Here is a 17,328-nt window from a genome sequence, read left to right as displayed (position 1 = left end):
TCCACTCCCCCACAAACATGTTCATACGTGAGACACAGAGAGAAGGAATAGCACAAACCACGTCCCCTGCCCTACCACCTCTGCAGTATTAGCCAGCCACAATTTCCCATGGGTGTCACACAGGAACTGGAGGACCGTCACATAAAACCTGAATCAATATGGTTTGCATTACTGTTTCATTTTTTCCCCTCTCTAACTCAAGAGGGATGTGAGCGCAGAGTTCTTCATATCTGTGTAATTCTTTTTCTGAGGCTCACAACAAGAGATGCCTGGTAGAGCAGGTCACCTTTTACGGTCAGTTCCATCAAGGATGAATTTGAACATTACGATACAATAATTCTTTCCAGTATTTTCAATCAAATAAAACATTTCAGTGTTCCTTTCTCTGCACACTGCTGTTTATAGCAGCTGGTAAGTTTGCAAGTAATTGCAAGGCTTTTGTGAACATAGAAATCATTTTTTAAACTGAGAAGCAGAGTACAGTGGAGAAGGAAAGCTGAGATCCCATTCCATTTTGCATTTCTGTATAAGACTAACCAGTCAGACTCAGCATGTAATACCTCGAAGCTCAGCTCCTTTTTCCATTTATTTCTATCTCCTCTACTCTATACCACCCAATACTTGCCAGCTGCTATTGGTTTTTGAAACAAATTTTACACATGCAACTTTAAGATTAAACAGTTTCTTCTTCCTTTGTCAAACAGCTGTATTTATTCCTATTCACACAATAATTTTCAGTAGCTAAGGGGAATTCCAACCAGCAAGGGAACATAACTTCAGCAGATGAATAATTTGTGATGTTGAATGTTTGATACTCACGGTTTTCCTCCTGGGATGCCTGTGAGATTGGGAGGGATGCCTGGGACTCGCATGTGATGATGTGGATCAAAACCAACCTATAGGTTTCCCAAGCAAAACAAAAAGGTATATTAAAGATGGAGATAGGCAAGAGAAGACTGTTTAATTCACTTTCTCCATAGCATACTTCCCAAATTACAAAGAGACTGCACTAGATATAACCCCACAGGTCTTACATTTGATATGAAATTTGATATGAATTACTTTCAACACCAACTGCACTAGCAGCACTTACCACTGGAGATCTCCCATAAGCTGCTGCCGCTGCAGCTGCTGCAGCTGCTGCACTCATCTGAGGGGAAATGTTGTGCAGACCAGCATAGGCAGCTCCAGGGCTGGTCAGCTCCCCATTCATTCCAGCATGTGGAACGATGCCAAATGGAGTTGGATAGGGACATGGCACTGCCATAGGTGTCCTTAAACCTGAAGCTGTTGAAGAAAAAAACAAAGAAATCACACAGCCACCCCAGACCCATTAAATGAAATATGAGTTTCCTAAACCACTAAATTGTATTTTTATACATATATATATACACATATAAAATTTTATATATATATATATATATATATATATATATATATATATATATATATATAAAAACAAGCACTTATACATATATAAAACATATATATGTAAGTGCTGAAGAACCAGTTTAGCATCCAATTTAAGCAGTCATAACATTCTGACTTGGCATGGTCCATGGTAAGGAAACGAATGGCAGCAGTTTCACATTGCTGAGACAGACTGATACGCACCTAGTGGGTCCACACCCGGGGGCTTGCCCGGCACAGGCCTCAGTCCGGGAGTGGAGTTGCTGCCTGGAGTTGGCGCATCAGTCCGTGGAGTTGGGGTATTTGATTTAGATACAGGAGTGGTAGATTTCTCATTCTAATTGCCAAAAAAAAGAAAATGAAAAACAGTGTGTTCGTTATATTACCTTTTTTAGTACTGTCTGAAAAAAGAGTGGAAGACAATAAGAACATGCACGATTAGTGAAATCTAGCTTTTGAGTTTGGGCTTCAGAAGTCACTGGCAATGAAAAGAAGCTACAGAGACAATGAAGAATACAGAATGGCTTTGCAAATTAACTATAGCCTTCACAGCTTTCCTTGCCTGGGGCATCCATGTGATTCAGAATGAGGTCAATGACTGAAGATCATTGCCATCTGGCAATTATATTGGCAGCACATGATATATGGTGATGGTCTTGGTCTGCTTGTGGTGGACGTGCTCGTGTTATGAGCTTCTGCGAGGGTCCACTTCCCAGCAGACAAGAAGAGCAGAAAAAACAACTGACCAACAACTCACACCCAGATCGGGGGTTGGTAACATAGGATGGAGACAGTGATGAGTATTAAGTCAGAACTGTGCAGTGCTACTCTTGTGACAGGCTTGTTCATCAGACTCCTGAGCCTGAACATGTCATTCCATCACCTTTCCTGAGCACTACATTCACTTTAAGCTTTCTTTTTATTTATTTTATTTCTTTAAATAATCATGTACCCTGACCTGTGAAGAACGAAGATGGGAGTTACTGTGCAGCTCAGAAATGTGATTAAATGTGGTCACAAACAGGAAAGGAAAGAAAACCCCCAACTTGCTGGCAGCACTTTTTTTGCCTTGTGATTTGTGATGCAAGTCAAGGAAGGCTCTTGTAAATGACAGATTACTTTTTAGATAGAAAATAAAAATTATTGTTGTTGTATATGGCCTGGTAATTCAAACAAAGCTAACAACCAAATCACATCCAAGCAGGAACTGAATTTGCTATAAACCACAGTGCAGGAAAACAGCTCAAGGAACCCCTGTGTACTCTTATTTATTCTTAGAATGACAGTTTTTCATATGGGGGAGGAGAAAAACATCTCTCAGCACAGCACATCTATCATCTACCCACACCACCAATGAAAATAACCTCTTCCTATATCAAAAAAAAAAGTCTGTGGACTTTCTCTTTACTGTTTTATAAAATTTACTTTTTTTTTTTTTAATTAATGTTTCATGATGCTTTACTGATAGTTGTGGAAATCCAAATGGTGTCTAGATAGAAAGCTGGTAAGCATCTATTTCAGCTTATTATCACAGGTTTTGGAGACTTCAGAAGCACTTACAAGGCTAAGTTCTTTGGATTTGGAGGAAGGAGTACTGCTGGAGGATGCAATTGACGCCGGACTAATTGGTGCATCTTTCTTCAGCAGTCGAGTCTTGTCCAAGCCATTCTCTCGTGGAGAGTGTGCTGGGCTCCCCCGGGGAGAGGAAGGATCCTAAACATCAGCAATGTGGATTAGCATAAAAACTTCATACTAGCCACTAGTGCTTGTCTTGAGCAATTCACACTTTGGAGTGAAGTTCTGTCATAAAGTGTGACATCTTTCTTCAGTTCTTAAGCATTTAGTTGGCAAAAATGTAAAATCAATATCAATAATGAAATAGTTTTAAAGCCTTAAAATTTGTTGCCATTAAACATGAAAAACTGTTTAAAATCTATGGATACTGAAAAATATTTAAAACCCATGGATATTGAAATAGGGAAATAAATCTATTTTTTTCAGTTGACAGACTGGGAAGGTTTAAGGCATTTGTCAGACCTGATAAAGCTCACAAAGGAAGTCTGGGCCACAGTGAAAGAAAACACAGATACCATTACAAACTGCATCCTATCTGCTGGGCTGGGCTGGCTTCAAAAATCTCAAGTAGGCTTTTGGTGTGAATAAGAAACAAAAAAGTCCTTTGTAGAAATAAGTATTAAGAGATGTGATTTGCATTCTAAAGAAAGACCTGACTGGACTTCCTTAGGCATTTCAGGCCCTCTTATGAAGGCAAAGGCTGTAATCTTATTTATACCCAATACACCCAGAAATCGTTCAATACACAACCAACCCCACCACTGCTAGTGTAAGGTACAAAAAACACAATTCTGCATACCTCATTGGAAACGTCAACTACCAAGTTATCATCACTCTTTTCACCATCACTGTCCTGCAATGACAAATCACAGTGTGTAAAAATATGTATTTAATATCCTGATGTTTCTTAAGTACAAAGAAAAAAACAAGCCAATGAAATGCAAAGCTGCTCACAACTATGTAATATATCCTTTACTTTAATCAAACTTTATGGAGTAAAAATAAATGTAATATTTAGGTGTTTCTCCTTAATAGTTTTTCACAGCTACAGCATTCTTCCCAGTTTTCACAACAGTGAATGAAGCCTGAGGATGAAAATCTTCACCCAAAGTTGTACTGCATGTTGGAGCCAAGCTATATTCCAGATTTCTCAAGTTCCAGCCTAACTAATGCTCCTTCCTTGTTCCCTGCCTTTGAAGTGCCCTGTATCTGTATTATCAAAACTACTATTAATCATACACACCCAAACCTTCTACCTATCACAGATGCACATAATAATAACATACTAAAAACCTGACTGACAATTTTAAAATTAGTTATGCAGTAGGAAATTGGTGAAATTACTGAGGAACACTTAAGTTTAACAGTGCACAACATAAATGTTTTACTCACATAACGAGCTGCTATTTCCTTCTCTTCTGTTTTCTGTTTTTTACTCTCTGAAGAGTAATCTGTCGAATTTCTGTGCTTTTCCGCTGTTCTGAAACTGGCTGAGGGAGATACAGAAGAGCTCTGCAGTTAGAAAAGAGATGGCAAAAACACATCAGATGCTCATTCCAAACAGGGGTTTATTTGTCACATTCCCTCAATACAACTTAAGCCAATGAGGTGATTTAGAGCTGTTCTTATGGACAGCACTTTGTGTTTTAATCACTGCTAGCTACCCAGCAAGTTTCTTCTGTTAAAAGTGCACTGCATTGGAAGAGATAGTATAAAGGAAAATAATTTACATCACTGAATACTTGATATCTGTGGTGTCAACAGAATGAATGTAGAGCTACTTTGGACCATTTTAAGAGTACTGTATATTGGCCTGGTCTTGCCTTGTTTCCTGTACAAATATGCAGGGTTAAATCAATACTGACCTCCAAGAAGAGGGGTGTGTATGTGTGCATGCAGGAATCAAAACAAAAAGAACAAAGAAATCAAAACAAGAAGATGACTCAAGGTAAGTCAGACCTCAGCAAACATTTGAACGAAGATTTCTAGCAAAGGCCGAAGTAATCTTCTGAACTAACAATCTTGCAGCTGGAAAGAATAGGGGAAAACACCTAAACTGATTTTAATCCGTCTCCTTTTACAACTACCAGGTGTGTCTGCAGTAGACAGGAACACAACATAGTGGCTCACGGAGTCTCTTGTCATTCTGCGGCCCTCACTTAGCAATGATGGTTACAAGGCACATTTATGGGACAGGAGAGAAAGGAAGGTAATTTGTACTTAATGCACTGTCATCCAGCAATTCTGCTCTACTCCTTTAAACAGGAAAGGTGACATTTATCAAGTCCTACCACATTTCCAGAGCTTGGTAGAACCTCTATCTTGGTATACAAACAAGGAAGTAATGAAAGATGCAAAGTTCCCTCTGGGATTGATTTTAACAGCAGCAGCAGCTTTTGGCCCTAATTCAAGAAAGCATTTAACCATGTGCTAAATTTTATCTCACACTGAAGTCAATGGTTGAACGTACATAAGTAAGGATGTGTTCAGGCACTTTACAGAATTGGAACTGACAGGAATGAAGATGAAAGTAATCCTCAGTCGAAACCCTGCTGACTGTTTCCATCTCTCTATCCTCCTTATATAAGGGATTCGGAGGAACAACAACTAATGAAGTCCTTACTACTGGATTTTAGACACTCCTGTTCATCTAGAAGCTCTCATCTGGGGGTTCTTTTTCCACATGCTATGACCAGTTGCTGTTCCTCATAAAGCTGTAGAATACAACACTCTGGTTTTGGGGTTCTGAAGGAACACCTCCCTAGGTTTATTTTAATCACTGCCACCAGGAACGCAAAACCAAGAATTAGCATTTACACTGTGCAACTTGTCTTCCATTGCTGTTACTGCATTTCTTCTTTTCCTTAACTTATTACACCACAAACTTCTGGTAAGAATGAAAAACACTTAACCACAGAAGCGGAGCCGTGATCATTGCCCAAGTCATGTATGAGAACATTTATCCTTGCTGGGACACTCAGAGCTCTACTTCTCTAAAATTTCCAGTTCTTGTCAACAGTAGCTCTGATTAATGAGTGTAGAATTTGGAAAACAAAACAAAACAAAACAATTTTTGATTGGTGATCGCTATTTACCCTTTAAGTACACTGAGTGGAAATTAAAATTTCAGAACAACGACAGTGCCGAGCACAGTCTGTGCCTTTCCCATTTCCCTCTCTTCTTCCTTCCTGACAGTATACAATAGGTAGACAAGGATTTCCTATCCTGAGCAAGTACATCTTATAATGAGTTCACTGATCTAGCTTTAAAGTAGATCATTAATCAACTATTATACTGTAAATGACACAAATTAAAAATGCTATTGTTTGCTCTGAAAAGACAATATACGTTAAGGCATTCAGAGGCAGTAGTGACAGTAGGCACAGAAACCCTTATAATAAAGGCCAAGTAGAAATACAGTATTAAATGAACTGATGGCTTGAAAGAATGTATTTGTTTACTGCAACAATATAGCATAGTCTTTTGCAAAAGATTTTAATAGCATACTCCTATTACATTTATATTCATTTACAGTTTGGGAGGCAGTAGCTTGTAATGTGAATTCAATTCATTATTTCTCAACTTCACCCTACAGAAAGCAAATTACTTTAAAACGAAGAAAAATAATCACCAGTAAACTACAAATTAGAGTGGTGTCTAAAGAATTAAAGCAAACTACTGCACTTATTTAAATAGAAATATTTATTTTCATAAATTTGAAACCATATAGTTTCATTTTTCACAATCTAGTTAGCTATGTGCTATAGATACCATTTTAATCTTTGATTTCACTGCTTAATAAAGTAATAAATTAAAGCTCCCTACTAGAATGATAAAGTAGTTAATTATCAGTAGCACATAAAGGATGAGCACCACATTGGGCACTGGGGCAATGCGTAGTGCTTAATGGTTTTATTGCTTCAAAGATGGATCAGACTTGATACTGATATGAAAAGATGGTATCCCACCTGACATTAGTAGAAAAAATGGAGACAACTAACTTAATGACAGCTGGTGGGAAGAGTGGGCAAATCAGTGGAGTGAAGAAAGCAGGAAGAATCTAATTTCCCAAACTGAAATTTGGTCACTGAACTTGGATTAACAGTATTTTACCTAACGAGTCAATTACTACAGAACAAATTAAACATTCTCACTTAAAACTATTTCACCCCTTTTCTTGCATGGTGCCCCAGTTACCCAACAAATCAACACTCCTGCAACACCAGCTACTTTTCTGTTCACATGCCACACAGAGATCTCTAACTTCATGGGATCTCTAGTACTGGTACTGACAGATCTAAATTTCTCTCTGATTAACAATGATACGTCAAGACCACAGCATGTCAGCTCAGCCAACAGCCAACAGGCTATGGTCTAGATCTTCACATGCACCTAACTCCTATTAACTTCAGTGTGTGAAGGACAACATTATGACCCATAACAAGTTCCTGTTAATTGTTTATCATCTTATCAACACCTGTAAGGATCTAGCTACAAATGAGAAATACCTAGACGTAACAATGTCTTCATGGTCTCCACCGATATCAAATTCCTATGTACAATCCTGTATCCACACACATCTTAGTTCTCATGTTGCAAGCCTACATATATATTCCTAGAGAGATTCTTACATTTGTGAACTGTGCAAGGGAACCTCCATCAAAGCACACCACTTAGCTGTCAGACTCTGCCCTGTTCCTCAATTAAAACATTGGCGCTCTTCTAACAGCTGCCTTTAAGAAACTGGAGTAGGATAGCTACTTGGAGAAATTAAGTGATTCAGCATTATACCTTGGCAGGCTGTAACTTAATGGGCCAGAGTCCTCATTTTAGTAACTATTAAAATTTATTGAGAAATAAAGACTTTTCGCACTGCTGTTTTCTTCAATAAAATGCATTCATCTACCAGAGAGAGAAGCATTTTCCTACTAACCAACATAGAGTTTGCTCACATATAATAATTAGATCAAATATAGGAAACAATATTCTTTGGTAAAAGTGGGTTACACCTAGTTTCCATTTTAGCAAAATCTACCAGTTATTCATTTTTCTGCTTAGGTAGGACATTTTTATTGATGTTAAATACATCACAAAATGCTGACCAAAAAAAAAAAACAATATTTAACAGATACATTTATAGAAAGGCTGAGCACATTGCCTTGTTCATGTAGTTTGGTTAAGAAGTGAATCTGTTTCTAGTGCTGGATCCACACTATCTGTTGCACTAGACCATAAAGCATGACACGTTATACTTCACTGTGTATTTTGGGCAGTGCTGAGCACAGTGCTAAACAAGAAGATCACCCATCATGAAGGCCATTTGGAGTTTCATAAAGCAGTCCATTTTCTCTCCTACGCTTGCAGGGTGCTGCTCCTGGTGGAGTATCAGTGCCACATAGTAACAAATTAGATGATCATAAAGAGGGCAATATAAGCCTCTTACAGAGCCGTAAAATTCTCACCGGTAACAAGGCAAACATCTGCGTGCTCACTGTCTACTTGGGATAATTAATACTTCAGACTGCTTGGAAAAAAAATAAAAAAATCAGAGGAATCACGACCACCATTTTAACCCCAGCTTCCACTGGAAGTTCCTTGCATTAACACAGATGACTCATGCTGCAACACAACAGAAAAAAAATCAATATGGTCAGATTGTGCAGCCTTCCAACTTCTCTCAAATCCTGTAAGCCCCAACTCCCCATATGCTAGCTCCTGCAGATGAAGACCTGGCTTGAGCAGACTAAGTGATAATTAAATGGAATAAGTGTTAAAAGTAATGACTAGAGATGACAGGATGAAAAGCCCTCCCACATGATAAAGCTGGTAACTCTTTAAAGCATTCATGAATATGACCATTCCCCAGCGTACCCTTACCGCTATGCCAAAATGATGTATTTGGAGTGTAATAATTAAAACAATAATTCCCAACAAAGTGGGAATTATGAGATAATTGACCATCCTGAAGTATTAAGCAAACTGCAGTAAAAGCCAAGGATGCTCAACGCTAAGGTCAATTACAGTATAATTATCTGAATGACATTATTGCTGTTATAAAGTCTGTTGAAAGTATAAAAGAAACTATAAAAATGGATACAGCATGCATCACAGTCCAGGGACGACAGGACAGTAATGCTGCTTGGTTGGATGGTTGGCACCAATTTTGTATGTGGGCATACAACCAGCACAGACCACCTGCAGGCACTGCTCCAGGCCTGGGCAGGCACTGGCTGCTGCTCTGTCCCTCCAGCCTCCCCAGCACCCTGGGCTGCTGCACAGAAGCCACCTGAGACCTCCTACCCCCTTCAGAAACCACCAGCAGACCTCCTATCTGGGTTTGTCTCACCTGACCCTCTGAAACTGCTGGTGACCGTCCTGCCTCTGCTGCCTCTCATAACAGCAGGCTTCAGACTATCTGTGTGAAAAGGCCTTTCTTTTTTCTGTTTCAGATTCAATCTTCCCACTCATTTTGTCATGCCCCCTAGATCTAGGGCTGCAGTTGTTGGTGAACACAGCCTGGTATTACCCGCGGCCTTGTGGTTTTGCACATCATCACTCAGCAGTCTTCTCCCCAGACTGAAGAGGTTCTGCCTTCCCAGCCTTCCCTTATCAGACAGGCTGCTCCATCCTGCTGGTTGTTTCAGCTGCCTTTCCCTGTACCTCCTCCATTTTGTCTCCCTTGAGACGTGGAACCAGGAACCACACATAGAACCCTGGCACCAGCCACCAGACACAGAGCGATGACACTTTCTCTTTAGGATACGGCCTGCACCAGCCCAAGCCAAGGCAGGAATTGTCACCATGCTGCCATCCCTCAGGTCGTGGAAGAAAACCTCACTGGCTACCACGTTTCCTACAAAGGCCTGCACAAATCACATGCCACCCCATTGAGCTCCGGAGATGCATGTGTGGAAGAGGCAAACAGCTTCAAGGAGCCCTCTTGCCTCTTCCATGAAATGGTGAAGCAAGTCACCCAGCCTTCACCTCCACTCCTCTTTTTAGAGGCAGGTAATGAAAACTGTCTGGAGCAGGCTGCCAGGGCCATGTCACACACCCATGGAGAAAAACTGCAACTAAGCTCCCACACATCAAACGTTCTTCATGGCTCCAGCTATAAGGGAACACCCATCTGTTTAAAAAAAATGCATTCATTTACACACTTCTGTACGCACATGTACATTACTTCCATTAAACTGAGGGAGGTGATGTGAAATACCGTGGGCTGCTCTGTAGGTACCATATGGTGTTGTTTGTACAGGGGCTGTGTTCCTAAGGTCACCCACACCTCCACTGCTACTACAGCTTTTTGCTCTTATTATCACTATTACTACATCCCAGTATCCATGCCAGCTTCACTGAATTTCTGCTATTTGCATTATTTTAACAAATCCTCTCTTTGCTGTCCTTATTTAGGCAACTGGCTTTTCCTTATCCCATTATGTATACACGTTAGATTGTGATCACACTGATACAGCCCAGAATGGGCTCATCAAATGAGGAGAGACCCAAGTATTGTTCCCCACATATATCACCAGTCACAACGAACATTTTAAATATTTCCTGCTGTTTCCAACGTATTTCTCTAATTACCCAAACTGAAACCCAAAACCTAGTCTGCCACATCAAGATCAAGCTGTTTTTTGTCTCATTCACTGCCTTTTCCCTGTATCTACATTTTCAGATACCACAGTCTCAGTAATCTTCAGTGAAAAATGCTACTAACTAGCTAAGAAAGACACAGAACAAAGCTGTTTTTAATATCACATGACCCTCCTTGAGCTAACTGAATTGAGCTTAGTAATCAAGGGTGTGATAATTATTTTTAATACAAACTATGATTAAGATGCAAACTTTGAAGTTTTATATAGCATTTTTACCCACTAATTAACTTCACTAATTGCAAAATTAATGAAGTTAATTAGTGGATAAGGGTGTCATAAAAAAACATCAAAGTCTAGATGTGCAGTGCTGCTGTAAGAGCAACAAAATGGCCGTAAAAAAAAGCCCACAGTAAAAGGAACGTGTGGGCTCAGCAGTTCATCTTCGAAAGACAAGTGTTCTCAGAAGTTTTACATGAATAAAAATATAGATATGTATATCCATAATGCGTATGAGCTTGTAATTTCTTTAAATATAACCATGCAACTGTTTACATGGGTGATCTGCCTGCCCTGCTGGTACCACTGTGATTTCTAATCTAACCTAATCAAAAGCACCAAAGTCTAGATGTTACAAAATGGGTGATAAAACGAACAATAAACCACTACAGCATGCATGTTAATTCTAGTCGTGTATTTTAACATACACTTATCAATTTGCTATGAACTGAGCCAGCCACACAGGAGAAATTGGAGATACCCAGCAATTTTGACATGTAATCCTGTCAGCGTGTGCTGCTGTTTCTCCGGTCCCTCCTGGTGTACAGGCACACAGTGGTGGCAGGAAAAGGAGGTGTTTAAAGCAATGGTGAGGGCTGCTGGCTAGCCTTTCACAGATGGATTTTTGCAATAAATCCTTTAAAATACAGCTTCTCCAGTAATCACTGGCTGAGGGACATAACACACATAAGGCCTAATCACTGCTGACACTGTGAGGGTCAAAGGATGGAGAGAAGAACCAATGCGGCTTAAGTACAAGCAGTGAAGTAGTAGAGGAGCATAGCTGTGAGGCAAAAAGGAAAGACAGGTTTAGGTTAAAGTATATCTTAGCACAAGCACATGAAGGTAGTGAAATCAAGGAGTGTGGCAAGAATAACAAGCATCCTTTGGTAAGCAAGATGGTTTGAACAAAGGACCTGGTTTCAGCAGGGAACAAAAGAAAAAGAAACAGACGGGGCAGGAAAAGGAGTTAAACACTTCTGATAGGTTTACAGAAGCTTCAGAGTTCACAGATTACATTTACCATCAAGCCCACTCTTGTCCACATCTGCCAACTCGTAAATATTGAATTTAATTGATGGTAACACAACCCAGGCATTGTCAAACATTCTCCCCTTTAATCCGCAAAGCAATTCACCTGATCCATTTCCCACTTGCTGTCCCTCAGTTCAGTCTCCTCCCTTTTGAATAGATCCCAAACCAAGACCATGGGCTTCAGCACACAGAAGAGCAGGTGATTTGGACAGAATGAAAAGATTTACAAGAAGGTGTTAACATATAAATTACAACTGGTACAGGGAATACAGAGGGTGAGAGCCCCAGGGCATATGCAAGATGCAAAGGAATTCTGTTCTTAATGATGCCAGAACAGATAAATGCTCCTGAAGAAACAAGGTGTGCAAGTGCAGAAATGCTACCCGACAGAGAAAATTCTGCTGCTGGCATATTGGAAAATAAATGCCAAAATCTGGGACAAGCCTGCATATCAGTCATCACAGCGTACAGAATCCTAAACGTTATTTTAACCAAAATCAGAGACACTGAAACAGAAGGGTCAAAGGCCAGTGAGTTACAGAGATTCAGAAAGACTGAGGGTAAATACAATCATCTCTGGAAATCTGAGGAACAGAGCTGTGCCAAGGAAACACAGAACTACAGCTCTGCTCTCCTCAAATATTTATTTGGGGTTCCAATTACTGATCTCTCATGCTATTTCCTTCACCGGAGACCTGAAACAGTTTGAGCAGCTCTAGCAAAATAGAGGCAGAAAGAGAGAGGAGAGTGTTGGGAGTTAACTAGAGAGAACAAGCGAGGGAGAGCACGCAATCACAGGATAAGAGAAAAAGCTCAACCAGCCAGAGCATTCAATGCAGCAATTTAATTGTGGGCTCACCACCATGAAAGAGAGAGAGACAGATAACCACCAGCCTGCATTACAGGCTTTGATTCAGCAGCGTGCCACAATGCGAGGAAAAGCAGCGGCGCTCTGTGAGCATTCTTCAAAAGCCGGTGACGGATGCACACAGAAAATTCCCAACATCCAACGTATCTCCAGAATATTAACACTAATTACATTTCCATAGCAGCTGAATCTAAACAGAGCACACATGGTAATTTGGTTAGTTTTAGAACAGTAAGAAAACACTAAAGACGGAATGTTTTATGATATCCATTAAAGGCCTGTGTCAGTATGCTTTATACTTTGTTAAAAAAATATCTATAAGAATCAAGAAATCCCTCTGAAGAACAGCTGGCCCTTTTCTCAGGCTGAGTACCAAAGTAAAACTGTTATCCTTTCACTTTGCACAGTAATTAAAATGGACTGTACGGCACTGAGCCAAGCTGAACACGAACACTTCCCTGCAGTGGCTCAAGCCACGGGGGTTATAAAAAATATCGTCAGTACTAGCAACAGAGGTCAGGAGGTAAAAATACACACACATACACCCCCCAAATTTTCCATGTTAAAGTAATAACAACCAGATTTTAAGGTTTACCTTCTCTGGGGATAGCTAAGTGGATTCACTTTTCATGTGACAGGTCCTAACAACTTTCTCCAGGGATTTACGTCCCCTATCTAATTCTTTACTTTGACCGGAAGGATATAACCTGGCACTAATTAGCCTTTTTTGTTGCTGTAAAACCACAGAGATCATGTCTGAAGGCAGTCTCGTGGGACATTCCATTTAGCTGCTTTCAGCAGACATTCAGATCAGATACTTTGTCCCAGTGCCCCACATTTTTACTTTTGGTTACATCTAACACAGGTTATATCCATGGCAAAAGCATCAATTTGAGTTTTCACATTTCTGTTCCTTTCCAACTTATCCATACATATAAATTCTTCAGAGGAAAACGTTCTTTTTTTTTTTTTTTTTTCTGCCTGTCTCAAAAGTTGCTTTGCTGCAGAGATGACATGAAAACAATGCAAATGATTGTTTTTACTGAATACTTCGAAGGCTTCAAATACTAACGATCTTTTTCCACACTTCCTAACTTGATCCATCTCTTCCCCTTATTTTTAATCCTATTTTTTCCTGATTTGATAGGAAGTTATGGAGGATACCAAGATTACAAAAAGCACCCTATATTTCAATAGAAACATTATGTTTACTTCCACATTGCTTCAATCAGCAGCAAAGCATTCATGTTTATCTCGGATATTAAATCAGAGACTGGCAATTTGCTCACTCATCTCTTCCTGCGTCAGATCTTGTGTTGCTTTTGAAGACCAAATATACTTCAGCCTTTTCTAGTCTCCTCCATGACTGAGGAAACCAGAGCCACTGCTACTCCTCCACGAAAACAGAATTAATTATCCAACCAGTGCAGGTAAATAAAACATGGTTGGGTGCTACAAAGTATTGGAAAATTGCAGTTCATGGTGGTTCTGAAGAAAAGCATTTTCTCAAACATCTAAAAAAATATTTTCCAGAAAGAAATCTTTGAGCACTACCATTCACCTCCCTGCCCACATAACATCCAAGCCCAGTATCTTTGCCTCACTTCATTTACACTCACCTACTTGTGTTCCCAAGACCCTTGTTCAGGAAATTATCCTATTTCCTATTCAGGAAAGCACTCAAGCAGTTGCCAGATTTGAGGCACAAACTTTGATCTCAGAGAAGTCACAAGGCAGATAAAGAAATCAGAAGAATGTACATATGTGCTGAACTTTGGATGCCTACTTTGTGCTACCCTGACTCAGGACCTCAGCTGGTTGCAAAAATAATTGTGCCCAAACTTATTTTTCAAATCAAGGATTATGGTAAGTGGAATGGATAGAAGAGTGGTAGGAACACAGATCCTGCAGTCAGCCTTAAAGCAGTTACATCAGTATATAATAGCACATTATATGTACAACACCTACTTTGAAGACTGAGAAAATAAAACACACAGTCCTTCTGCCAGATTTTTAGATGCATTACAGCTCCTGAACATCCTAGAGCTTTGCCAAGAGAAGCAGCAGTAGCTTTTATTTTTCTGGTCCTTTCATTATTTATATTAGACAGGTCATGCTGTTAATTTTTTAAAACGTTAAAAGCACAATCAAATACTAACTTCAGGCTAGCTGGAAATGTTTTGATGTCAGCAATGAGCAGCCAATACATTTTTAATTCAGGTTATAGGAGAGGAAAAGCAAAAATCTCCCTCTTGTACTCCCTACACACTCTGCCAAGTAGTTAAGTGTGATAACTGGCATGCACACATATGACCTTCTGTTCAATTCAAATGAGTTATCTCAGATAATTTGTGAAGACTGTTCTCTCTCATTTAAGTTCTTCATAGTAAGATCCATCTTCCCCTTTGCTTTTGTTAAGGGAAGGCTACAGTAATCCCCCTAAAACAGCATCCTGGCAAACGCTCCTTAAATTATGTAATTCAGTAGGTTCAACTCTACTGTTACAATCATTTTCAAGGAAGATGAGTATAATACATTATCATTATAGCTATACAATCCTGAGTTGAATTTTCCTTGGCTGAATTCCTAACATTTTAATGCTGAAATTGATCTGTTTTAAAAACATCATGTGAAAGGTTTTTTAAATACCATACATGCTCAAGCTCTTTATTTTAAATGGTTTAGAAATGAGCTGGTAGAAATAAGGGGGGGGGGGAAATCTTGTGTTCTCTAATCTAGCATTAAGTACATTTTAAAGAACAACAGGCATGTTTCCAAACAAACTATTGCAGTGTACAAATTACCCAGCAGGGATGGAGACAATACCTATGTTGTGGCTTTAGATCTGCGAAGAAGTTGACATTTCATCAAGGTTGTCTAGGAAACCATTTTTAAAATTTATTTAGAAAACAAAAATAAAGATGTTTATTTCCGTTTGGGATGCTTATAGAAAAGCTGGCTAGTAACAAGTTTATTAAAATGACAAGTTCAAGGTACTTTCCTTGCTGACTGTAAATAACCACCCTGTGAGCCAATTAAGAACACAGAGATCAAAGGCCCAAGCAATGCTATAAAACAACGAGTCAGTGTTAAGAGAAAGCTTCCTCAAGCTACCTTCAGTACAGGAAATTTCCTCTACCCACCATTCATTCTCCTAATGCAACAGCAAAAATAACCTTTTTCACTTTGCTGTGGAGTAGGTAAAAAACTTACACCTACATGTTACTGGACACCCAAGCAAGTGGCTTGATTTTATGCACAGTCAGGGACTGTTTTAGCTATTAAGACGGATCCAGATGAGACTCGAAGCAGCTAGATGGTGAGAAGGCAAGAAAAAGGGTTGGGGAGGTGTATTAGGATGCCTGCCTCTAATTTGCAAAATGGGTTTCTCAGTTGGGAAGTGTTATTAGATCCCAGATTGCAGCAGTTTGTCAGTGCATTTGTTCTCCTTAGTAGCTGCCAAGACCGTGACTTTTCGAGGCAGAAGTCAGCATTGCTAGCAACCTGTGTCCCAGTGCAAGACTTGACTATTATTATGATGATCTCTGCACACATCAGATTCAAATTTGACATCAATGTAGGGCACGCTTGTCCTGATGAGTGAGTGGGGTCTTTTCACCGTGTGCACAGAGAACTGCCAGCAAGTCTCTCACTAGAATTTAAGAAGCTGAATTGTAAGTCACACTGCTGTTACTGACCGACATCTGGGCTGCCTGATCAAGAGTGTACTCTGCTTCCTTGAAACACCACCTTGCTTATTCCTAGACACAGCTACATCCTCCCCTAGGTTAGAGAAAATCTTGAATTTTCATTAGTGCTTCCTGTAATTAGGGGACAGATGCTGAAAGCGCTGAGTCCATTCCCCTCGATTTCCACATTTCCACATTACTGGGTGGAAGTTAAGGAAGGGCTTTTAGCATTGTTGTGGCCAGTGAGATCGTCAGACTGTGCGTTGCACGCAGACTTTAGTTTTGACAGTAAATGTAAATTTCCATTTAAAGACACCTAGAGCACCAGATGGAGCCCTTACAGTGAGAAAGTGTAACAAGCTCTTTCACAGCAGGCGTAATTGTATCCAGAGCTCCAGCCTGCAGATGGAAATCCTTCTTCTCTGCCTACACCATCTCCCCACAGAGTACTTTCACTACCGCCAAAAATCACATTCCCATACCCACCTGTGGGGCTGCTCCCTCTGCATACACGCCAGAGGACACGGGGGAGCACCTGGGAGCCCCTCAGCACCCCACGTTAGCTGCAGGTCTCAGTGGCATGCTGCACGGCATGGTGATCGACTGCTGAGTGGGTGGGTTAGGTGAGGGGGACGTGGCAGGCGTGCTCCCCATGCTGTGGCTCTCCCAGCAGTGCAAGGGGGTTCCCCTGATTCTGCCACATCTACAGCCCCCAGCACTACAGACGGATCTGCTCCACACAAAAACAGCAATCTGATCAAACCCTGAGGAAGGATGAGAGTTCAGCTAAAGCTTCTCCTCTGAAAAAATGTACAAAGACTAGGTACTCGGCTGAAACATGTATTAGCCCTGAAGGACTGAGCTGGCAAACTTA

General features: G+C 40.2%; 1 protein-coding gene across 2 annotated transcripts in view; it reads right to left on the bottom strand.

Moving 5' to 3' along the window:
• Positions 1–17,328, bottom strand: part of LOC137847939 (transducin-like enhancer protein 4) — a 97,842-nt gene that overhangs the window by 9,981 nt on the left and 70,533 nt on the right. For both annotated transcript variants that reach the window (XM_068666658.1, XM_068666659.1), the window contains exons 9-14: positions 4,378–4,497; positions 3,785–3,838; positions 2,971–3,123; positions 1,615–1,747; positions 1,094–1,287; positions 820–896 (exon numbers count right to left, since the gene is read on the bottom strand). In XM_068666658.1, the coding sequence (XP_068522759.1) occupies positions 820–896; positions 1,094–1,287; positions 1,615–1,747; positions 2,971–3,123; positions 3,785–3,838; positions 4,378–4,497 (731 nt within the window). The remainder of the gene's footprint in view (positions 1–819; positions 897–1,093; positions 1,288–1,614; positions 1,748–2,970; positions 3,124–3,784; positions 3,839–4,377; positions 4,498–17,328) is intronic.

Source organism: Anas acuta, chromosome Z (genome assembly GCF_963932015.1).
Source record: "Anas acuta chromosome Z, bAnaAcu1.1, whole genome shotgun sequence".
Lineage (NCBI taxonomy): Eukaryota > Metazoa > Chordata > Aves > Anseriformes > Anatidae > Anas > Anas acuta.
This window is presented reverse-complemented; position numbering and strand designations above follow the sequence as displayed.